Source organism: Delphinapterus leucas, chromosome 3, assembly GCF_059928025.1.
Source record: "Delphinapterus leucas isolate spDelLeu-1000000601 "Yukka" chromosome 3, BTC_Dleu_Yukka2, whole genome shotgun sequence".
Classification (NCBI taxonomy): Eukaryota; Metazoa; Chordata; class Mammalia; order Artiodactyla; family Monodontidae; genus Delphinapterus; species Delphinapterus leucas.
In genome coordinates, this window is record NC_143131.1 from 88,902,096 (window position 1) to 88,928,427 (window position 26,332).

Below are 26,332 nucleotides of genomic sequence, written 5' to 3' on the forward strand. Positions count from 1 at the left end.
ATAAGTAGAATTATTTGGGTGAGGTAACTAGTCCTCTCAGACAACCAGTGAACTGGTCCACAGAAGTGGGATGAAGTTCAGTAAAAATAACACAGCACAGGGCTTCCCTGGTGGCGCAGTGGTTGAGAGTCCGCCTGCCGATGCTAGGGGACACGGGTTCGTGCCCCGGTCCGGGAAGATCCCACATGCCGCGGAGCGGCTGGGCCCGTGAGCCATGGCTGCTGAACCTGTGCGTCCGGAGCCTGTGCTCTGCAATGGGAGAGGCCATAACAGTTTGAGGGCCGCGTACCGCAAAAAAAAAAAAAACAAAACCAAAAAACACAGGACAGAAGAATGGCAGACTGCAGGCATAGATGTATCTCAGGAAAGACAACCCTCATGGTGGACTACAAAGTGAACGTGCATCACACAGGTCTACTTATCAGATCTAATCACAGTGTTGTTTTCATGTTTTGGATCTACATTTAAAATAAGACTCCAGAAAAGTTACGAAAGTTATTTGTAAAACTTAAAACAGCTCTCATAGGAACAGCCAGAAGAATTTAAGTGGCATAATTCACTAAGAACACGTAAATCTTTGAAGGATGAAACAACCAGCCTGTAGTTGTTGCCATCTCCAAAAAGGACGAGATGCAAGGACATGGATTGAACTATACAGCAAATCTGGTTATGCGAACTACATAGAGAGGGCTGGATGATGAATGCTATTAAAATGTACTCCACATTTTTCATGACTAGGAGAAGTATATACTTAGTATATTTTAAAGCTGAGTGGGATTTTATAAATAATCTAACCTTATCCCATGGAAGCCAGGTCCCTCAAGATGCTCCAATGAAGAAAGAGTTCCAAAATTTAGTAAGCTTGGTAAATAGTATATATTATATCACTCTCTTTGGAGAGTTACAATCCATGGTATCACATTTAAGGCCCCAAGAAGTCTTACAGGGAAAAAAATTAACTTTATTTAACCCAGAATTTCCCAAACTTAAGCTTGATTGTCAGAAATTGTAATATCTGAATAATTTTCTTGTTCCTTGGAACCACCTTGGGATCTTCAAATCTAGCCCAACCCCCTCATTTTACATTTGAAGAAACAGTTATATGACCCAAATCTGACTAGAGTTGGGCAGTGGCAGAAATGGGACTTAGCCCATTCCACTACATTTCTTATATTCTGTTGATGTCAATGAAATAAAGCTGGAAGTCAAGAAATAGGGTGTTTCCCCTTTTTTTTTTCTTTTGGTCTGGAGTCTTTGTTTTCTCATATTATCTCCATTAAAAGAAAGAAAAGCAATTAAATGTGAGAGAAATCCTAACTGAAAAATACGAGCCACGTTTTTTAACTTGTTGGAACACAGTAAAGCCTGCAAAAGTACCAGACAAAGATAAATATTATTGTACAACAAACTAGAAGTATAAATGTTAAATTGATGCTCTGCCCCTCTTTTGCTTAAAGGGTTTATTACATAGATTTTTCTCTTCCTCTTGAACAATTCCACATGTTCTACACTACTATTCGTCAATGAAATGTACCTGTGTTTTGGCCAGTGGTGGTTTCCACCTACTCAGCATCACTGCCTATCTTCATTAGGTTAAAAACCAAACAACAATAACAAAAACGTTGAAGAACTCCTCTTTCCTTATTCCATGCAGTCTTGGTGGGGTTGTCAGTCAAGGTGCTCTTGATTCTTTCCAAAGGAAAGGCATATATGCCAAATCCTTCTCCCAGGAATCTGAATCCTGAGTAGAGTGATCCAAGGAACGGAGGAATGTTAGAGTTGAGGAAATCCAATGGTTGGGTCTTGATGAGATAATTCTAATTATTTACTTGTTTCTATGTTCTAGATCCCCAGCATTGCCTCGGTTTCTGTCCATCCCGAGGTCTTCAGTTGAAATAATCTCTTTAGTAGGGAAAGAATTCTTTTTTTGTTTAAGTTAGCTAGAATTGATAAAAATTGTTTACAAGTGGAAACCCTTAATGAATATAGTACCCATCTATGGGGTACATTGCAAATGGATGAGGGACATTATCAAATATTCATAATTATTATAAGGGTCACGCAGTTGGAGATGAAGTTTTCCAGAAAGAGAGTGGACATAAAAATGAAATTTAAGGGTGATGGGTAAAAATATAGCTGCTCATATTCTAAGATTAGATAGGCACTTTGCTTATTTTATCTATAAACAAGGCTTGCCACAATTTTAAAAATATGGGTCAGGTGATATAATCCTTTGGTTCCTTATTGATTAATCTGTTTCTGATGGTGGAAAGAATTAAGAATCAAGTTGGAAGACACCAACTTGTGTCTTCATTGTATAATTTTATCAAGGAGATGACAAGCCATGCCTTTCAGAGACGCCTTGAACTGAAGTGGAATGTACAGTAAAATACAGATTTCCTCAAATAAATTGCCAAAACCATTAATCTTTATCTAAGGACCCATAATAACAGTTTGTTCTCAGTAGCAGGCGGGGGAGGGAGAGAAAATGGCTTCCAGAAAGCACTTCGGCAGTCAATCTGGTTGATAATAAAACTTGATGAAACATCTGTGATTAATATTAATTCTAATTCTTCCTTTAATGGATAATTGTGAAAAAGATAATTTATCCCATTTCATTTAAACTACAGCTGAGTTTTTCAGTTTAGGAAAGGAACATTTCTCCATATTTCTCAGGTATGAGACTCTATGGGGGAAAGAAACAGGTGCATAAAAACTGCTAAGGGTGAAGCAATTTTCTAGTTAGCCCTGGAAAATAGTTTGAACGAATTCAACTGACCACTGCAGACTTGGATGTGATCCAAAGAATGGTTCTCTAAGTGACAGGCTGATATTTCTGCATCTTTACCCTTGTAGAATATTCTAAATGAACCACAGTGAACTAATTTAATACATTTTGGTCATATTTGATCCTGCAAAGAGTGTGAGAAAAATGCCCTTGTGAGTAAATGACAGTCAGCTATTTCTGACCACCAGTGTATTTCAAACTAGATGATGAGAGGAACTATTTTTGACACATGTAGATGTATAATTTAAAGTACCCATAAAAACTTGTCATGGTAGCTACCATTAATTTTGACAGAAACTCGGAAAGTAACTAATTGCCCTTCAAATATCAATATTAAGAATACCATTTATTAAACTAGCACTTTAACTCATTTATATATGGAAAACTTGAGGCATGGCTTGAAGCCTCCTGCCCAAATTAACACACCTAATAAGTGATGGACTCAAGACCCAGATCTCCTCATTTTCATCTATTTTTCTGCACTTAATAGTATTTTTAAAAGGAACCTATTAAATAATGGTCTTATTTTCTAAGAATCAGAACATATTATATGGTTAAAAACATGATTGCTGTCTAACTCTATAAGTAGTAAATAGTGATTAAATATCCATCACTGTTGACCTTTAATCAAAACCAAATCATGGCTCCATTTAGATATAGTCCTTTTTCATCAGACTCTAACTAAACATCAGGGAGAAGAAAACATAAACTGACAAGCACAAAAGGTCACAGACAATAGGTACCCACTTCTTTAATGTACCTTCCAAAAACCTCGTGTTATATAAATAGAATATTACAGGAACTACTCACTATTCTTTCCTTCCTCCCCAGGCACACATTTTCCTTCTAAACTATTGGTCCAAACTGAATATTTCTTATCACTTGATATCATGCCTGTTTCCTCTCTATTTTTATGTGGATTTCTGATTCTTATCCTCATTTAACAAAGTCTACCACTTTGTAAAAGGAACTCATTTTATAACAAAAATTTTTATAGTTGTATAAGAAATACAAAACCCTCCAAAGGGTTACCTAGTTCTTCTTTGCAGCAGCCTGGTGAAATTGTATCTTATTTACAGATGAAGCAAATGAGACAGTTTGCTTTGTGAGGCAGAGGAAGAATTTGTTATGACCCTGGTGAGTGAACTGACTCCCAGAATCTTAGTTTATCTTAGTCTTTATCGTAGACTAGGACTAGCATGGTCTCTCTCTGACCAGCATTCCCCGGTTTAAACAAACATTCATGTAACAAAGACTCTGCCTTTTCTCAACACTGATGCTGCTGTTCCATTCACTCAAATCCTCCAATACCCACTTCTTCTATGTCTTGAATTCAGACCCATCTACTCCCACTTTAAGCCAGTGTTCCCAAAGTGTGGCACGAAATCACCTTCAGGGGAAATTTCTCGAGGGCTTGTTAAAAATGAAATTCCCTACTGCAACCTAATAAAATTGAATGAGTCAGACTTTCTGGAAGAGGGTTCCAAGAATCTGCATTTTTACCCCCCCTATGCAGGTGGGTCACTAAAGTTAGGACAGTATCTTAAGCCCTGAGACCTGAATTCCACCTTGCCTGTCAAATCAGCACTTCACATCTTTAGCGTCTTCCTTTTGACGCAATCTTCTTTTTTTTTTACGGACAGTGTCTATCTTGTGATTTACTCCTTTTTTTGCTATCATTTTCATGGATACATTTTTCTCATATTGGACTATGAGCTCCTGGAGGAAAAAAATTACATTGAGTACTTTCTATTGTTGCCCTATGGTGTCTGCTACATTGCCCTGATGGGTAAACACAGCTCAGTGAGAACTGAAGGGTTGACTAATGAGAAAATAATACATAATACTGAAGTATATCCTTCTATAGCCACTGTAGATTTTCTACAAATTTAATGAGGTACAAGTACTGACAACCCAAGTAAAGTTTAACAAATGGATTTGTATAGCATATTTAATATAAATATTTTAGGAAATAACTTTTCTTTCAATAAATCTTCTAAAATGGACTTTAGTAAACTAACACATCATATCAAAAGGCCAGAAATTCAGCTATTTGATTAATAATCCAGCAAATGTTATTGATTTAGCAATTTCACTTAACAGAAACATCATAAAAACCTATGCAAAAAAAACACCCTAACACTCTGCAGCAATGGCAACGAAGCTGAAGACAATATAGAAACAATAGAAATTCAAGTAAAGGGTATTTATATCTCTGAGATGAGAATAATTTTTTCATAAGTACCGGTAGTATTTATGGAATAAGCTTCCGAACATTACTTGCCGTTCAGGGAAAAGAGCTAAGAGCATGAACGCTGAAGTTGGGATGCTCAACTCTGGCCATCGCCACACATGGACAGTGTGATTTTAGACAAGTTATTCGACCAGTCTGTGCTTTGGCTCCCTCACTTGTAAAATGGGAACAATAATAGTGTGTAACACATAGTTGAAATAAGGTATGGATGAGACAACATATGTAAATAGGTGGGATGGATAAGTGTTCACTACCTGCTAGCTTTTATTAGATAGCCAGCCTGCATCTAGCCCTAAACTAATTATTTCAATGTAGTTATAAGGCCCAAATGAGTTTCCCTTTCAGAAACATACTACTCCCTATTGCCTGCTGGATAAGTTCCTAATTCTTCAGACCAGATGTAATGGCCCTCAACAGTCTGGCTCAATGTATCCAGTTTTATTTTCTGAATACCTTCCATTCCAGTCAGACGTGTCTTGTCATTGATCTCACAGTCCTTGCTGTTCTGATTTCCTTATCCGGAGAGGGAGGCAGGTTAGAAAGGAACCCCATGCGCTGTGTGAAGCCTGTTCTCTGGAGGACTGCCCGGAGTCTCCCCAGCTCTGACAACCACCCTCACGAATCAGAGCCAGGACCCCTTCTGTGTGAAATCTGGGTGCTTGTCAATCCCAGACTCACTGCTATATTTAAAATGGATAACCAATGACCTACTGTATAGCACAGGGAATGCTGCTCAATATTCTATAACAACCTAATTGGGAAAAGAATTTGAAAAACAATAGATACATGTATATAACTGAATCACTTTGCTGTACACCTGAAACTAACACAACAATGTTAATCAACTATACTCCAATACAAAATAAAAAGTTAAAAAAAATATCTGGGTTCTGCACACGGCTGCTACGATTCCTGAACCTCATTCTAAAGATTTCAAATGCTGTAAGTTCTCAAAGTGGCTCTTCTTCTCATAGAATCTCTACTCCTTTTTCTTGAATTTAAAAAAATGTGTAATAACCAAGTCTGTGAAAAACTCGTGGATTTTAAATAACAACGACAGCAACAGCAAGTACAACTAATAATAATAGAAACAGTAATTGCAGCTGCTGTGCCGCTTAAGGATGTGCAAAGGCAACAGGCAATCCCCAGCGTTGTCATGTTAACAAGCTGCGACGTTGAGACAGTCACCAGGCTTTGCGTAATATCCACCAGTGCCTACAGTGTGCTACTGATTCTGTTCATCAAATTTAAACCTCTGAAAAATGACTCAGGGTACCAAAGAGACATAGACTTTCAATAGTCTCGCTAATCATTAAATGTCTTCATTCCAACTGAAGCAGAGAGAGTGAGTGACACATTTTATTATGTCATCATGTTCTGACCCCACAAACCATTCAGTAGTGCTCTACTTTGCTTTAAAAATCCATAAACATCCTAGTATGTGAGTCTCAGGTATAGGTTGACATGAAACATCCCTCTATACATCCATCGCATTAGCCATTTTTAGAACTGGGTCTGCCTTGAGTTCCAGGGTGTAGGTAGGACTTACCTAATCACTTGCCAAGGGTGCTTCAAATCTCTCTCCTTTTAACTTCTTTTAAAATATTTATTATAAAAAATATTTATTATGATGTATGTGAATAACAAGTTTAGACTTGGAGTCAAACTGCATGGGTTCACATCCTGACTCCACTGCAAACTACATGATCTCAGGCAAGTTACTTAACCGCTCTCAGCCTCAGTTTCCTCATCTACACAATGGGGATAATAACAGTACCCACCTCACACATGAGAGTTCAATGAGTTAAAACAAGCAGAGTGTTTGATACAGTGCCTGGCACATAGTAAACTTGCAATAAATGCTAAATCACATCATTATGATGATCACAGGGAGCATTATTGTTAGGGGAGCAGTTTTCAGGCAATATGTGAGTAAGCCTTTAGCAAAAGGATGCTTTTTTACTCCCCTATGCAGGTGGGTCACTAAAGTTAGGACAGTATCTTAAGCCCTGAGACCTGAATTCCACCTTGCCTGTCAAATCAGCACTTCACATCTTTACTGTCTTCCTCTAGACACAATCTTCTTTTTTTTATGGAAACCCCCCCCCCAAAACTCTGAACTGACCTTTATTTAAATCATTACAATATTCATTATGGGGTCTCAAAATTGACCGAACTGAACTGCCCCTGACCCTGGTGTATATAGCAAGACCTTTAAGCAATCTATTAAAAGTAAAAAACAAAAAACAAAAAACAAAAATCACCTGTCATATATTTGACGTCTATTTTTACTCTCCTTGTTTAGATTTATTCCTTAAAAATGAGGCCTACAATAGAGCAAGAAGTTCTGAATTCAAGGTTGAGGATCCACTGAAATGGTTAAAGCAAAACATACAGGGAAACTTCATCAATTCAGATTTTAGTCAGAGCCTGTGATAATGTACTTAGGGAGAAAATTGACTTTGAGAAACTTTTGTTAAAAATAAGTCTGGGGCTTCCCTGGTGGAGCAGTGGTTGAGAGTCCACCTGCCGATGCAGGGGACACGGGTTTGTGCCCCGGTCCGGGAAGATCCCACATGCTGCAGAGCGGCTGGGCCCGTGAGCCATGGCAGCTGAGCCTGTGCATCCGGAGCCTGTGCTCCACAATGGGAGAGGCCGCAACAGTGAGACGCCCGCGTACGGCAAAAAAAAAAAAAAAAAAAAGGCTTCGCTGGTGGTGCAGTGGTTAGGAATCCGCCTGCCAACGCAGGGGACATGGGTTTGAGCCCTGGTCCGGGAGGATCCCACATGCCGCGGAGCAACTAAGCCCGTGGCCACAACTGCTGAGACTGCGCTCTAGAGCCCATGGGCCACAACTACTGAAGCCTGCACGCCTAGAGCCCATGCTCCGCAACAGAAGAGGCCACCTCCATGAGAAGCCTGCGTACTACAGCGAAGAGTGGCCCCTGCTCGCCGTAACTAGAGAAAGCCTGCGCGCAGCAACGAAGACCCAAGGCAGCCACAAATAAATAAATAAATTTATATTAAAAAAAAAAATCTGAAAAAGACAGTTTACATTAGAATCCAGATATTGGAGCTACTAAAATTTGGGCAGGTTCAAATTAAAAACAATATATATTGTTTCTTAATGACTCAGAGACATTGTTTTTAAAGATTTGGCTGTAAATGGGAGTGCTAACTATAAACTAAAACTTACCTAACATGAATGTAGATGAAACTAGTTGGAAATATTGCACATCTCTGAAAATAGTAAAATGAAAAAGATATTGTAATTCCAATTTCTAACAATAACAGACTGGCTGGCTATTCTCCAATTCATGATATTTTACTTTTGGGGCTCAGAATGAATTAATATTTTGTAAAGCTTTAAATTTTAAAACTAAACCTGGATATAGCCCATCTATTAAAGTTCTGTTCCTAACGTGGACTTTCTACAACCTGCCTAAAAATATTTGATGGAAAAGAAGCCTGTTGCCAAAGTCCACATATTTCCCCCATTAAACAGAGGTAAGCCATATCCCCAGAAACCATATTTCAAGCCCACAGGATACTCATGAACTAAAATAATGAATGATAACGTCTCGTTCTCTGCATTAATATTAAAGAAAAGAGAAAATAGAAAACTTTATAGCCACTATCAGCCCTCTGGACCATAAATCTCAAGCTTTGAGAATTGCTTCCCAAAAGGGTAGGGAGCGGGGATGAGTTGTGAGAGAGCTTTGGAGCCTAGAGATATTTTTTAGCAAGCCAGCAAAGCACTGACACAAATTTCTACATACCTCTGGCTGTGAAAAGTCTCATTTGTGGTGATTTATATTTCCTCATAAAGAACTCTGTAGATAATATAAGCCTGCTGTGAGGCTGTCTGACAACTTTCAAACTGAGAGCCCCAGAGTTACACGACCGTTCTGTTAAAATAGAGCACGAATAGATGAGTGGGAAAATCTGTAGAAACAGTATTTCTTCTCACAAAAGGCCCAAATACTGTTCTTCCAGCATGCACAATGTTGACAGAGTCACCTTTCACTCTGTGTGCATGCTTCATGGATAATATTTTGGTCATCTATATGAGGAAATACTATTTTTTTCTGAAGACTGACTATGCATTTCATGAGTGCATGCTTGTGTTAATTTACAAAAAATGACACTTAGACATCATCACACTGGAGTTCAGTTGCCTTAATAAGTTACTAAGGGAAACAGAATCCCACGCTGACAACCCAAAGTCAATGGAGTATAAACACTGTTATTCCAAGTGTCACTGGCATGTTATTTCCATTTCTCCTGGCATCTGCTCTATGTAACACTACACATACACATGATACAGCAGCTCATTAAACTGCTTTCAGTTAACTCTGAAACCAAATTAGTACATTACTTGTTTATAAGGCTGAGAATTACTGCTTTCCTGTGAAATTATACAATTAATCAGGTGCGTTTTTTCTCTCAGGGATGCGGCCACTTCTGACATTTAGGGATTAAAAAAGAACAGTCCTTTCATTTGTTTCCACATCAGCATTTAGTCTCAGTGGGGTAAAAGGAAGCAAAAGGTGACATAATTCCTTCCTCCCCCTAAGGAGGTCAGAACTCTACATGTTCCCTCAATCTTGTAATGTAGCATTTTAAACTCTTAAAAGGAACACAGAAATTATTTTGTTTTTGAACTTCTTATCTGAGTGTCGCAGCCTTTGAAAAATTCGAGCAAAGGGAAGAATTCTTATGAGTCTTCTGTTTCTTATGGCTGATACCATGAATTGCCAGCAAGCCTCAATTATTCAGTAGGTTTTAAGGCTCCCTTTGCAAACTTTAAGAATAGCCCCAAAGTCAAAATCTATTAAGCAGTGATGTTTGCCCCAGTTTCCTTTTTCACAAACCCTGCATTCATTTCTCTGATTGTTTTTAAGAGTATCTCATCCTTTAGTCATTTAATAGGGCATGCATTTCTTTTTAAAATTCTCCCTACTTGATCAAATGATACTGCCCGAAATTTTTAAAATAATAAAGTGTTTTAAAATATCCTTTGTTCCTATTAATTGCCTCATCCACCTCTTTTTTTTTTTTTTTTGCGGTATGCCTCCTCCACCTTTGATTTCACTCAGACTGTGAAACACACCAGGTGAAGCGTCTGTGCTCTAGCCATCTCTGAGCTGACGCCCGGCCTTCCCGTTCAGAAGGTTAACAGGGTACCTGGCAATAAACAACCGTTTTCATAAGAAAAACCTACAGTTAACACAGAAAAATATCCTGAAGTCTCTAAATATCCTCTTTTATGTCTTTATTTAACCTTCATTTAAGAGCCCTTAAAATCCATTCAAGCTTTCCTAAAAGATGGCAATGGACAACTTGAAACAGACACAATTCTCTAAACTCATTCTTTAAATAAAAAGGTGCATTCTTGCAGGTTCACTAAAGTATATTGAAGGTCACTGGAAGTATATGAAGGGAATAGAATGACTATTTTCAGACAGAAATCTGATATAATCCCAGACAAACATCTAGTGTCTAAGTAGAGAAAAACTGTTTCATTGTTTGTTAAAAATTTTTTAAAACTTAAGAAAAACCCTAAATTTTGGCAATTAAGATATACTCTGTATCTGAGCAATTACTATTTGATGTCTGTGACATATTCATTCTTTTCCACTTTAGAAAATATTAAAATTTGTCAATTTCCTAACACTGCCCTTCAACTCCCGTCTCTGTTAATATAAATATGCATCACTCAGTACCATGCTCTGACTCTACATACCAAAAAAATGCAGGAGGTGAATTAGTATTTGACCACAGTCCTGGAAATTTCAGTTATAAGCCCCTTGAATCTCAGCTGAAGTATGCGCTAGAACCTTTAATGCTAAAATAAGACTCCAGTAATCAAAAACATTTTTCGATAATAAAAGCAAAATGCACACACACGTTGAAGCAAATATTGAGTTGTTCATTTTAATAAAGTACATTGTACTTACAGGTCACCTCCCCTGCAAGAGTAAAAGACTATGAAAGATGAAAAAGATTACCTCCTGCTTTGATAAATATGCTGTTTTGACACTCTTCTATTTCAATAAGAACAACTCAGAAAAAAGGCAGATTCATGTGAACTGTCAAGACCAAAATAATTCTTAATGTAGATTACTAAAGTAAGCTGCTGAAAAACCAGACATCTAAAGGGGGATGAAGACTTCCTTAGGCATATGTAAAACTGGCATAATATTCCTTCACAGTATAGGGCATGGGCTTAAAACGTGAATTTTTTTTTTTTTTTTTTTTTTTTTTTTTGCGGTACGCAGGCCTCTCCCGTTGCGGAGCACAGGCTCCGGACGCGCAGGCTCAGCGGCCATGGCTCACGGGCCCAGCCGCTCCGCGGCATGTGGGATCTTCCCGGACCGGGGCATGAACCCGTGTCCCCTGCATCACCAGGCGGACTGTCAACCACTGTGCCACCAGGGAAGCCCAAAACGTGAATTTTTATGAGGCATTTATTAGGATCTCTTTTACTAAACTAAAATATCAATCAGGGCTATTCAAGTTGCCGTAACTTCAAAGGGTGCAAAATTTTGGGGATGTCGATTATTGAAGTTATCTTTTTGGTAGTCAATTGGTCCTTTAAAAATATTTCTTTAATTAAGCCTTGGAAATAAGAAAGATTGTGATAATAAACTATTATTATATACCCATTTTACAGATGAAGAAAGTGAGGCTTGGTGAGGTTAAGTTACCCAAAGTCACATAGCTATTAAGAGTATAGATGAGGGATTTGAACCCAAAGGTGCTTTCACCAGAGTCTGTGCCTTTTTTTTTTTTTTTTTAACCATGATCCACTCTCTCCTTTGATGCAATGTATCCCACTCTCCTTTGATATAATCCCCAGCATATGATCAAAAAATGTTACTAAGAAACTAGGGAACTGCTGCAGTGGGTGCAGCAAAACCTAATGCTTCTAATTTATCTGCTTGTCTCAAACAGTATCATCTAAGAAAAATTTTAATTGCTTTTTCTATTTGGTTTACTATTACAGTATTTATTCATTCAACAAATACTGAACAATTCTTCTATGTGCTGTTTTCTACTATTTTTTTCACTTAAAATATACCGTTTTATTTCTTTAAAAAGGGCTTCAAATGCTTGGCTTTTTATTTATTTACTTATTTATTTTTGGCTGTGTTGGGTCTTCATTTCTGTGCGAGGGCTTTCTCTAGTTGTGGCAAGCGGGGGCCACTCTTCATCGAGGTGCGCGAGCCTCTCACTATCGCGGCCTCTCTCGTTGTGGAGCACAGGCTCCAGATGCACAGGCTCAGTAGTTGTGGCTCACGGGCCTAGTTGCTCTGCAGCATGTGGGATCTTCCCAGACCAGGGCTTGAACCCGTGTCCCCTGCATTAGCAGGCAGATTCTCAATCACTGCGCCACCAGGGAAGCCCAAAATATACAGTTTTAAATCAACATTACGGTTAAGCAGATTTTCCACATTATAGAGCGCTTGCCTGATTTTAGAAACACTTGTGTGAGAAACTGCACTCTAAGTTCCAAACAACTCACCTGTAAATAAGCTTTTGGAACATATCCCGTTGGCAAGTGAAGCACTTCCTTTATAGTAGTATTCTCTGGATTTACTGAATATTCTTACACTTCTTAAAGGATGCTCAGTAACCATCTTATACAATCAAATGGTTTCTGAAGCTGATCTTGATCATTTCAATAAGATATCTCTTCAGAATTAGGTTTCTTATTTTGTCAGTTTTAAAAAACTGTGTAGTAGATATTAAAATTACTTCACAGTTTAAGACTGTAAATTTTAATTAAAGTACACAAAGCAGAGAATTAGCAGTTAACCACATACATTCAAGTATGCACTGAAGAATGATGCCCACAGAAACATAAACTGTCCTCATGATTTTCTAATTAAAAAAAATATGTATACCGAAAAGACTGGAGCAGAAAGCTTCAGCTCCTTGAAAGCTTTCATTGATGAGATTTTTTAGGATTCTAACTTCAAGGAAATGGACATTTTCCAGCTCCATACTTACATCACCATGTCAACTATGAAGGAGTAAAACTAAAGCATCATGGGTATTCAAGTTTACTTGCCAATAAGCTTAGGAAGAGTATTCCCTAATAATCTCCCAGAAACTCCTGGATTCCATCTGAGCACTATGACTATAAACTATCTTTATTCCAAGTATCTTCTTTTGAAGGAAATCAGCTAAACCTTAGATGTGGCAAACGCTAGAAGAATTCTCTGCCTTTTTAGTATCATTTTAAGAAAATGACATCTATCTTCCTTATTGTAGGTCTCTCATTAAAAATCACTCGTTTCCTGAATCGAGTGTGCAATCATAATTTAGTCTGGATGCTGAATATTCAGTGGATTTAAGAAGAATTTCTTTGAAAGTACAACTTTTCTGAAGTTATTGTATTAAAAAGGTCAACCATCTGGGAAGATACAGTTGAGATGGAAGAGTGTCCTTTGGAGAGCTGAAAATGTAAAAATGTGTTTAAAATGTATCTTGCACTACCTGATTTGGGGTTCCAGTAGAGTTTATAAAGTAATATTCTCTAAACAGTAGTGCTAATAATTTCTAATCTTTTTTAATACAAAATATATTGTTTCTTTTTAAGCATATAAGACCTAGGACCTTATCTCTTCACTTCCTTTTAGTTGTTTACTCACTTAATTTCTTCTCAGACTAGCTACATACTTCTTGTTTGTGTGAACTTTTTTCAAGTTACCTAACTTTTCTGTGCCTCAGTTTCTCCACCTGTAAAATCAGTACCTCACAGTGCTGTTTTGAGAACAGTAGGGTATTTAGAACAGTGCCTGGAACAGAGTGAGTGCCACATAAACACTAGTGAGCCTTATTTATTGATCATCTACTACATGCCAAACAATATGATGGAGGGCATAGAGCAGAAATAGCCATGAACAAACCACCATAAATATATAATGTGATTAACTGCTTGAGCGAAAATAAAGCAGAGTTAAGAGTGTAGAGAATGGTACAGATATTATCTTTATGATAGGGAGGTCAGAAGAGCCTCTCAGATAAAGACATTTTTTTGGCCCAAGCTAAAGCAAGTGAGAGCAAGGGATGTGGATACCTGGGCCAATGAGAACCTCAGGCAGAGAGAAGATAAAGAACCAAGGCCTTGATGTCAGGGGGCACTGGGCAGGTATGATGAACAAGGAGGACAGGGTGGCCAGAAGAGAGACAATAGGCAGAGATGGTAGGAGGAGAAGTCCAAGAGACTGAGGGTGGGGAGGAGAAGAGGACTTGTCTCAGAGGACCTTGTTTGCCAGGTTAGAGACTCTGGATTTTGTCTTGGTGAGACAAGAAGTCTCTGGAGGGCTTTGACAGAGCAGTGACATGAGGAGGGGAAACAGATAGGAGCCTGCCGCGCTAGTTAAGACAATGGATGATGGTGGCGTGGATCAGGTGGCCAACGTAGAACTAGTTCAATAATTCTAATATGCTGCTCCGCTCTCCACTTTCCTTAAAAATATCCCTTTAACTGGCATTTATTGAACATCTACTAAGTAAGGCTTTGGGCTGGGCCATTTTACAGATGTTAACTCTACCCTAGTGTACAGACCCTATGATAAAATATATTAAAGCTCCAAGAAAGTTTGAAATCATCTATTGCAACCTCATTATTTTACAGATGTGGAAATAGAAACCCAGAGAGATTAGATGATTTATCCAAAATCATATACCTCGTTAGGTCAAGAGAAGGGCCCAGGACTCAGTTTTCCTTACTTTACAGAAGAGGACATTCAAAATCAGCAGTTGTACTAACTTACAAAGATAACTTATGGCACCCTTTTTTATTCCCCTTTGCCTCTTCTGATTTAAAAATTACGACACAAAACTTCTTTCACACATGTCCTCATTAGGTTAATGTTTATGAGAATCATTTCTAAAATGAGCATTTTTGCAGTTTCTAAAATAACTCTTTGCCTTAGGAAGTCTATATAAGTGACTATTGCCATAATCTATTGACGGGAAGTTCTGCAAATCTATCACTGGTAGAAAAACCACCGACCTTCTCTAGTTATTTTAGTATGCCAGTCTCTTACCAAAATAACTCCTGTAGATTAGAAACAGTATCTGTCAGATTGAGAGGACGGGCTCAGTCTGCCTGACCGATAATCGGCGATTCCAACAACTTAGCACACTGCCTGTTCCCAAGGAAAGGAAGACATGGCATAGAGTCGTTCTTGAGACAAATAAAGGATCTAGAATCGTGAACGGTATTTTATTTTTAACGTAAACAGGAGACTTCATGAGATATTTCCAACTACTGTATTTTCTTAATTTTGTATAACTTGGAGAAATTAAGAAGGAAATAAAGCTCGCTGAAGATAAAGCAGAACTTGATAAGAACACTCCGATTTGTGTCCTGAGTCTAAGTGATGAGGTGGACTTCCTGTTATGAACTTTTCCTCTTCCCTTCCCCCCCAGTTCAAGCTTGTATCTGACTTTCGGTCTTCTGCAGTCACCCCTGAGCTTAAGGCTTCCTCCGGCACCTTGAAGCAGGACCGTCAAAAGGCTATAGCTTTCATTTTTCTCTTGGAAAACTTGGAAGAGATCTTAAGGCCTTGAGGAGCTGAAATATACCCCTGGCCTAGGAAGGACATTTTATAAAACTGACAAGTGGGCAGTCAGGCTGGCTCCTGAGATCAGCAGTAGGGCTCCATGTAATGTAATGAGTGTGAAAAGAGCCATTTCCCAATCATCTTGTTCATTCCACGCACATTAGGAAAGAGGAAAATTCAACTGAGGGCCAATTCTCCCCTAAGAATCCTTTAGTTTAATTATGACCACAGTATCTGAAATGTCTGTAAGGTGTCCACTCTCAGCAGTGAAAGGAAGAGAGGAAACCCTTTCCCTACTAAAAAGACAGGGAAGGATGCTCTTATGGTTCTAAAACATGATTGAAAATTCAATTTAACCGATGACCAGGCCACTGCGCTTCTTGTAAATGAACATCTTTTTGCTGCTAATTTTGTGCTATTTTACTTTTCATTAAAAGAAGTAATTCAGGTTAAACTCAGCTGAACAGCAAAAAGCTCTTGGTATTTTGAAGCATTTTGAACAATTACTTTGACAGGAGCCCTTGACAGTTAAATGACTCCGTTAAATGAATGTTACAGAAGACACATAATGATTTTTAGTGAAATATTGAATTTAACCGCAAATGAGGAAAAACCAGTCATAAGCACTATGGGTGTATTTGAATAATAACATCTTGCTTATGAACCTCAATGGATTCTATAATTTCTAATAATCATGCAATCAACTAGTTAGCTGGTGAGTATGTTTCCCATCTTAGTGCCCTCTATTCATTTTTGCGTTTTGCTTTTGTTGCTGTTTTTTAATCTGAGAAACCATGTGAAAATTTTGAAACTGGCAATAATTTCCTCTTACATCAGTATGATATTTTAGACTTAGGCAATTAATGAGTCTCTGTCTCACAGCTGAAGTCTTCCTTTTTCCTTTTTCTCCTCTGCTGAATGAGATTCTTTGACAAAGTAAAAATCAGCAAAAGGCAAGAGCCTGCTGCCTGAGAACATGTGAATTCACTGTATGCTAGTGTTTCCCCCCCATCCACGGGACTCAATATTCCTTTTCTTATTTTATGGATCGAACGTGAGATACTATCAAGACTTTTACATGTTTTTTCATGACTAACGACTGAAATATGTACTGAAATAATAAAACGGGTGCTGTTCAATTTCCTTTTTAAATTCAATTCCAATATAAGTGAGAGTGCCCTTATGATGGGGAAATCCGGCTTATTAGAAAACTCTGTTTTCTGGAGAAGAAGAGGAGCTAGAAATCCTTGTAGACTTAAAACATGTGGGTGAGGAGAGGTGGGGGAGGACACTGGGATTGAAGAAATGAATCAGAAAACCAGGAACGCTCTTTATCTCCTTTGCCTGGGAGGCAACGAGGGAGCAGCCCAGCACCCTGGGAGGCTCGGCGCTTCCTGATTCTTCCAAGCAGGTGAGGTCCAACGTCCCCTACGTTCCCACGGCTCCCTGCACTCAGGCTCCCTGCACTCAGCGGCATTCAGCAACTGTCTGTTTCCACTTTCACTGCCTAGTTAAATGTCTGCTCCCCACTAGACAGTCACTCCTTGAGGACAGGGAGTGTCTTTTCATTCTGCATCCCCCAAATTTCTAAGCCATGATAAGCTGGTCAGTAAATGTACTTTTTTTTTTTTTTTTTTAGTAAATGTACTTTTGAACAAAGTACTTTTAACATTTAACTACTTCAGCTGACAGTCAAAACACGTAGGAAAGGCAAGATAGCTTAACTATCTGATACTAGTTAAAGGCAGGTCCAGATACACAGCAAGCTGCCTAAATTAGGTATTTCCCATAACCCTGCTAACTCAAGTGTGGTCCATAGACCAGCAGCAGTGGCATCACCGGGGAGCTTTCCAAATACCACATCTCGGGCCCCACCCCAGGCCCCCTGAATCAGAATCTGCATTATAACAAGATCCCCAGGTGACCTGTGCACAGTGAAGTTTGAGAAGCATTTACCTAGGATACATGACCAGTATGATGCCTGAAGAAGTGATGGTGTGTAAGAAGGAGAAAAAACCAAGATACTTCTTCACGCGCTTGCCTGTTTAAAGACACAGCTGCTCTTAATAATTGTCTTTTCTCCTTGGTGCTAAGAAAGTATCTATCAGCTTGCTGACATTTGCAGGAGTTTTGGCTTTCTCCAACTGAAAATGTGGATGATTGAAAGGATATTGCTGACACCTGAATGAGAAATCCAATGACTCCAAGCTATGTAAATTGAATTATTTCCTTTAATTCTTTTTTCAGGAATCTCTTTTTCTTTTCCTGAGCTTTGGTAGCAATTTTCATTTAAAAGAAATACAAGTCAGCATTGGTTCACTGAACAGGCTGACACGCAATTTCATAGGGGGAGAGGCGCTGTGTGTTTAATCTAATTTGTGCTCTCAATTCCCAGCTAATGTATCTAGGGATCCTGATGTATGCATGTACAAGGAGACATCTATAATGCAGAGTCCAGCACTCTGCAGTTCTCTGAAGCACGGCTAAAAAATCAGGCTGGCTTCTTGCAGCTGCCCTACATGATAAATCTCTGTATACTCACAGATGTAGAAATATTCCCGGCCTGGTCTGAATTCAAATCCTAGGGAAAAGGGCGTGAAGAGCTGGAATTTTTCAGAGAACTTCAGTGGTCCATTCGGAGAGTGAGGCCGATTACATTCCCATCTCTTGAACCCTTTGGAAGTATGGTCGCAGGCACTGTAGCCATCAAAGTTCACCATGTAGAGGACATAACGCTCAGTCTTATCTTCCGGGACTGAGTCCTCATAGTGAGGGCAGAACACATCCAGGTAGTCATTGATACAGACGTCAATGTGGTAGTCACCCCTCTGAAATCTGTTGGAAGAAGAAAAAGATAGGATTATTCATAGAGGAAAGGCTTCCTGCTTGGAATCAGTGGTTGAACCCATTAATAACGCTCAGGCTAAAGATTTATTATAGTAAGTTTTTATTTGGTGCCATATGATTTGAGGCATGGTTTGAATTGTTGCTGTTCCAAATCTAAATAACAGCATGCCATTTTACAGAGGAATTCTATTACCGTTGTTTCAAAGTACCCTACCAATGGAGCGCTTCACTTTCATTTTAAGTATTAAAGGTACGGATTTGCTGTTCTCCTTTCATTGTTAAAATCAGTTTTCATATTTCTAAAATAGTGTTTCATTTAATAAATGTTTTTGAATAAATGAGTAAGAAATTTAAAAAATAGATGAATTGTTTTTGTTATAACTGAGACCATTCTTAATTTCCTATGCAGCTGTGGACAATTAGAGTGATAAAATTGAGAGAATTAGAATCATAAAATTTAAAAGTTGAAAAGAAAATTCCTAGAACAACACTTCCACTTTAGAGGAAAATAAAACCCGAAGGCATAATGATGAAGCAATGAGCCACTGAGCCAGACCTGGAACCAAGACTGAGGATCCTAGTTAGGTGTTTCCCTCAGTAAATCTGCTTTTGTCACAAACTCGTTTTAGCCAATCTCTGTTTTGATGCCCTCGCCCTTTCCCTATTAAATTGGTTGAATGACTTTTCTGCCCATTTCTTTCACTTTCATAGGTTGTGTTCTAGGGCTGGACTGAGGAGTAGAGAAAGTAAGAAGTCAGATGAAAACAGCAAAACCACGGCCACTTCATCCTGAAAGAGTTAAAATGTGTGCACACAAACACACCACTGCCCACATCACAGTGTCTGCTTCAATTCTTATCTTAAAAAAGTTTTGCTTATTTGTTTTAACTAATGTGCCTTTCCCCATCAACTGAACAGTTTTTCCCAGGACCCAGAGGTGTGTGAAACAGGAATTGTTATGTACACAACTTTCTAAAATCAGAGTGGAAAAGCCTACAAAACCCCTTTGTTTTTAGCTGGTGAGGAAATTCTTCTCTGAGCCCTTAGGAGGGTCATCACAAAACTATGTCACTGCTGAAATACAATGCCCATAAAGTCATAAAATCTTCAAGTCAGACAGTCTCAGCGAGAACACTTCCCAGTGACGGTGAGCTAGTCTATTCTATCTTTGGACATCTCTAAATGTTAGCAAGTTTCTTCTTATATTGAGCATAAATCCACTTCTGTGTAATTTCCATCCAGTGATCCTACTTCTGCTGCCTGAAATTACAAAGAGCAAATCTAATTCCTCTTCCACCAGGTAGTACATAAAACATTCGGAGATGTCAGCTGTATCTCTCTCTGTATCCTCCTTTCTCCAGACTTGAAAGTCCTGATTCCTTTGGTTATTTCTGGTATAGTTTCCAGACTCCTCATCATACTACTATTTTGACCCTCTTCACATCTTCTAGTTTCCCAGTGTTCTCCTTAAAATGCAGCACCCACATATAACAAGGACCTCTGACAGGTTGTTGTGAATACTACCTTTGCTCTGGATCCTAAATATTCATTGACAAAGTCGAGATTCCCTTCTGAAATACACCGTGGTACAAGTGGAAAAGCTACTTATTTTGAGTGAGTAGAACTAGATCTGCTGCTGGTTGAGTAGGAGAGTCATAAGCCATCCTGAGCCTCAGTTTCCTCACATGTTAAGTAGAATAATAATGAGAATCTTCCTTGCTGACCTCACACAGCTGCTTCAAGCCTCAGATGAGGAAATGTATGAAAAGCACACGTGAATATAAAGCACTGTTACTATTAACAGGATATATTAAAATGGGTAAGTAACAAAGTATTACTTTTTAAACAATGGCAGTAAGAGCATACAACAGAAATAAAAATAATCCCCAGGTTTCCCTTTTAAAAATCCCAGAAGAAAGGAAATCATATAAAAATCCTAAATTCTGTCCGTCCTCAAATATCAAATGATCCCCAGAAACTCCACTTGCTCTGTGCTTTGGAAAAGCAGCATGTTGATTTATGCAAGAGAAATAAGGAAAGATGATCAGATCACTTCTCAGTTAGAGGATCTCAAAATACATAACCATTTTTAAAAACAAGAAAACCCTCAGAAGTATTTATTTCTTTATATCTACAGTGATGATGAAACCAGGTTTTCTTTTTCTTCATTACTGGCAGACAACGATTTGTCAAGATACGAGGAAAGCCTGTGTTGCTTTTAAAAGGTTTTTGCACATCAAGGTAACATCACTGCCAAAGTACAAAGAAAAGACACTGCAACGTTCAGATAAAAGGGTGCTGGGATGTGAATCATCAGTACTCAGAGTAGGCTGACAGTTCTGGCTGAGAGCCAGACAAGAACTGCAGCAGAAGGCAATGCCCAGATGCACTTTATATTATTATATTATTATTATAGATTTTAAAGACATTCAAGGAGGAAGTTTTTCCTTTCCCTAAGTGTCACTCATCTTAGCTTCTACTGGCACTGGACACTGCTTAAAAGTGAAAATTAAGAAAACTGCCACTGTCTGGACCCATGCGGTTATTGCTTTATTCTACAAATTGTCATAGTTTTCTGGTGCCTCAAGTTTAGCTACCCTTTTTCTACACGTTTATCCCTGTTAATTCTGCTATAATTTAAATAAAGCAAACCATGAGACTGAAGAGCCATTTTACATTGGGTTGACCAGTTATCCTTTTCTGGTGACAATTTACTTTGTGTGGGGTGTTAGGTGAATCACTGTGGAGCCAATTTTAAACATGAGATTGTCCCAGCAATTAACGCTTATACCCTTCTATGCACACGACAAAGAAATTATTATGATTTACCATAGAATCAACTTACACTTCTGTTTCAGATATTCAATTTGCATAAATTATTTTACTAATGTAAATTTCAAAAAAAAAAAGGACAATGTGAACATAAAAACAGTGACCAAATGGAACTCATAAAAGGCATCTGTATAATGTAGCTAAGTACAATCCAAAGAAAGCTTGAGAGTTAGATAAACTAAGACTATCCCAAATTATGCTCTTTGACTACGGAGTCACACTGAATCATTCTTTTCTGGCCTTACTGTGAAGAAGCACATATGTATGGCTAATATTATTGAGTAGTTATTACGTTACATTCATTATCTCAATTTAATCTCCATCACAATGCCACAGAATAGACACAATTAGTACACCCAGTCAGAGATGAGGAAACTGAGATTAAGAAGTCAAGCAACGTGCCCGGTGTGACAGGAATAATAAAAGGTGGAGGCAGAATTCAAACCCAAGCAGTCTGACCTCAGAAATGAGATTTAATTGCTAAAGTCAAGTTCTTAGGTCCACTCTGTATTTCGCCAGAGGGATGATTCTCATTCTTTTCTCTTTTTTTTTTTTTGCGGTACAGGGGCCTCTCACTGCTGTGGCCTCTCCCGTTGCGGAGCACAGGCTCCGGACGCGCAGGCACAGTGGCCATGGCTCACGGGCCCAGCCTCTCTGCAGGATGTGGGATCTTCCCGGACCGGGGCACGAACCCGTGTCCCCTGCATCGGCAGGTGGACTCTCAACCACTGTGCCACCAGGGAAGCCCCTAATTCTTGATGGGGTTTCAGTTCTTTCCTACATTCACTGATGCAACAAATATTTGCCACGTCCAGGATCTGCTACTTTATGGCTTTACATCTGTTGTCACATGAAATCCTTATTGGGTAGTTATAATTAGTTTCATTATACCAATGAGAAAATGACATTCAGAGAAGTTGTTATCCACTTAGTTCAATTTTTTTCCACAGGAAATAAGCAGCAGAGGTAGGATTTCAACCTCAGTCTGATGGCTTCTGAAGCATATATACTTTCCTCCTAATCATAATGGCTCAAAGCTTTACGGACTGTAATTCCCCTCATCCTGTTTACACTGATCTTCTAGGAAAGTCTGCTGCAAGGGGTCCTGGCCCTTCTCTCTTCCTCACGAGGTTGATCCTAAACTCCTGCACTGAAAGCGGAAGGGTGCATCAACATCTGAATAAGCCTCAGATCACAGGGTTAGCTCCTGACTCATGCACATCATTCCAACCTTTCACAGGATAAAGTGCTGTTAGGCTCCGTAGCCATTCACAAGAAGGGAACTTTTTTTTTTTTCCATCAGGAAACTTTCATGAGCTTTAGTTCGTATTAAATGAGCAAATTCACCTCTAGGAAGAATGATTCCACATGCCAATATTTACAAATTTCATGGGTAGCCCGCCACTGCTTTGACACATTTGTAAATTTCTGGGAAATTTTCTTATAAATGTCTCTTCTTTACTCCTAATCTTTAATTCCATCTATTGTATCTGTGGCTCTCTACCTCTCTGAAACCATTGCGTATTATGAACTGTAGGAATTTCTGGCTGCATACCAACACGCGAACAATAATTACAATACAATCTCTACTAAATTATCACAGCGGTTTACGACGTAAAAGCAGGCATGGTTGCCACACTTAGAAAAGTGACTGTGTTTGAGTAAAATGATTACCGCTCTGCCTGTGTTCTCACAATACAAGTCCCAGTGCCAGGAGACATCTCATATGCGTACAGTGATGGCCCTTGTCCTCCACTGGGTTGCATGGTTGCATGCCACATTGTCAAAATGTGGCAGTAGGCTGGTTGAGAATGTCATATATGTTGTGAAAGGGTCATTTTAATTAATTAAGAAGAATAAAATTCAGTACAGCAACTAATTCTTTGTAATCAATTCAACTGCTAAAAATGAATTATGCACTTTACGATTGTTTTGATGACCCAGAGGCTGCCTGGAGGGTTGGATAAAAAATACAGTTTGGGGCTACTGATAGCAAAAAAACAACTAAAGGTGAGATTTGAGCTACAAAGTCTCTGTGCAGACATGTGTTTTTGTCTTAGTTTGTCTTCAGTGTTTACCTGATGACATTCCACAGCTAAATACAGTTTTTATTATAAATTTAAACTACTATTAATATCTCTCTCTTTATATAACCTGTCTGGAGAAAGTGAATCATGGATTAAGTATTGGAATTCAAGTGAAATCAAGATGACAGAGGTGAAGTAAGTGTTGACAGGCTGTCTGGGACTTCCCTGGTGGCGCAGTGGTTAAGAATCCACCTGCCAATGCAGGGGACACGGGTTTGAGCCCTGGTTGGGGAAGATCCCACATGCCACGGAGCAACTAAGCCCGTGCACCACAACTACTGAGCCTGCGTGCCACAACTACTGAGCCCACGTGCCACAACTACTGAGCCCGTGTGCCGCAACTACTGAGCCTGTGAGCCACAACTACTGAGGCCACGTGCCGCAACCACTGAAGCCCGTGCACCTAGAGCCAGTGCTCCACAAGAGAAGCCACTGCACTGAGAAACCTGCGCACCGCAACAAAGGGTAGCACCCGCTCGCCGCAACTAGAGAAAGCCCGTGGGCAGCAACGAAGACCCAACGCAGCCAAAAATAAATAAATAAATTTATTTTGAAAAAAAGAGTTGACAGACTGTCTTTGCATTTAGTTATCAACAATGTGCCCCCAAGTTTCTACTGAGACAGGGACCAAAACATTGTTTCATGACCATAGTTAACCTGATCTGTAGGACTCTGCTCCTAACTAACTAATTTATTTTCAAATTGGGTCACTCCACTGGGGACATCTAGTACTTGAACACTCCAGTCCTTGACCTCAGGTGGAAGTTCTCTACTCTGACCTCGGTTCCTCTTTGCTTTGGCAAGGAGACATCACCTAGCTTTCTTTCTCAATGGATAGTTTTTCACGTCATTGACCTTACTTCCTCCTCTATCACCATATGCTCTCGTGGTGTGGAGACTGACAGCTGGGAGGTCGAGTTCACAGGACACACAGGCAGTGCCCTGGGTTCAGGCTGCAGAGAAGCAGCACCATCATCATCCTCCTTCTCTGAGTTCATCTTTAGCCACTTTTCTCTGCAGTGTTCCTCCTCCCATTCCATTCCTCATTTGCTAAAGCCAAAATGCGTTTCATTTTAGTAGCTGGAAAAGGAAGGGTACGGTGCATATTTAAAACGTTCTAAATTGGCCTTCAGCATATGTTGCTGGCACAGCAGAGAGCCTGCTTCCAGGGAAATACGTACTGAGGTATTTTATCAAGCAGCTCCTGAGTGAAGTTTCTTTACTCCATAAATAGAGAAACAGTGTTACTGAGAGGAGACACTGCTTATTAGAGGTTAAGAAGCTGTGAGGCACTTTTATCCCCCTTTCATGTAATGTTTTAAAGGACTCAATGATGAAAATGCTATTTCTCATGAACTGGATAGTTGATTATTACATTTTAAATGTATTTTAATCTGTCAAGGAGGTGATTGTTTTAATATTCCTATTTGAACAGAACTACACTGTCACGTCTTTAATTACAAGGCAACTTACTATATTACATTCTGAAATTGAAATGTAAAAGAAGGATATGATTTATGGTCAAAGATTAAGCAAATTTATCAGCTCAGGGTTCCTCCCAAATTTTAAACTAAATCTCAAGTGAATATGTCTTGACAGCACAGTCTTTCAATTCTATTATAGATTTAAAGGCTAATTTCAGAATAAGATGTCTTTTTAACCAGAAGAATTTCTCATTTGTCCTGAAGGGCCTAATGGGCCCAGCAACAGACACAGGATTTGTTTTCTAAATACGTTTTGGGAGGTGATGGGCAGGATGGCAGTCTCTGCTGCGTTGCATAACACGTCCCTTCTTGTCTCCTTCTGTTATTCCTTTCGGCACAGAATGCAAGCCTTATGGCTTTCGGATCCTAAATCTGAAGATGCTCTTTTTTTTTTTCCAGCAGAGGTTAAAGCGAGAAATACAAACAGCAAATCAAACTTGGGGTAGATAAATCATATTAGCATCAGTGGGGGATGAAGAAAGACTTGTTTTGCTGATTTTAAATGTTCCCTCTCTCTCACAGGCTGAAATATGCCAACCTTTCAAATATATTGGTCATTGACCTTTGTTTCCAGTTCTGAGACAGAGTCATAGACAGTTTCACTGTTACCAGGCCAGTTGTTAAGGCTGAATGAGGTATAGTACATGATGACCGAAACCCACCATCCCAGGCAGCCCAATCCAGCTCTTCCAGGCTCTAGAACATACCAAGAACAACTAAAATTCCCATAAAAGTGAAGATTTACAAGTGTAAAAAGAACCTACTCAAGGATGAATTTCAGAGATATTTCTTACACATTCTTTTGCAGTTGAAAGGCTGTAGGCTACAACACACACTTTCATTCAACGAAGCACATGACACTGAGAAAACATTTAGAACCCGGCGTTGGTGCTCTGCTTATCCATTAAGGAAAATTAGAATAAAGTTCTTATACATGCAAGTTGGAAGAAAGGAAATAAATGTTGTAGTAATCACAAATTCTGCAGCATGAGAGCTTTGTCTTCAACTTAATAACTGTTGGTGATGAGAATAAGATGTAATTTACTTAGCCAGATATTTAGAATTTATTAGTGGTCTAGTATACTAACCTGTCCCTTTTTTTCTGTGTGTGTGTGCGTGTGTGTGCTTTAAAAGCAAGTGGTTTAAAAATTCCTCCATTAACATTAATTACTCATCTCAGATAGATAGAAATCTCAAATACCTTGTGTTATTGCTTTTCTAGTTCAAGTCACATCAGGCTGAATGACTTTTTAAAATTGATATCTCCCAGGAGGAGTACCTGTTTCAAATACAGTGTCCACAAAATGTTCTCTCCTCCAGTGTTTTAACTCATTTGGAGTTTGTTTTATTAGCCTGACTGAGGAGCTCCAAAGGAAACAAAGCATTAAATTGGCAGAGCCTAAACAAGACTTTCCTTCAGGAAGGGACCCGGAGCTTTGGGTGACAGTCTAATTGCT

General features: G+C 39.0%; 1 protein-coding gene across 2 annotated transcripts in view; it reads right to left on the bottom strand.

Moving 5' to 3' along the window:
• Positions 1–26,332, bottom strand: part of EFNA5 (ephrin A5) — a 279,490-nt gene that overhangs the window by 28,877 nt on the left and 224,281 nt on the right. For both annotated transcript variants that reach the window (XM_022591667.3, XM_022591657.3), the window contains exon 2: positions 18,168–18,460. In XM_022591667.3, coding sequence (XP_022447375.1) covers positions 18,168–18,460 — 293 coding nt within the window. The remainder of the gene's footprint in view (positions 1–18,167; positions 18,461–26,332) is intronic.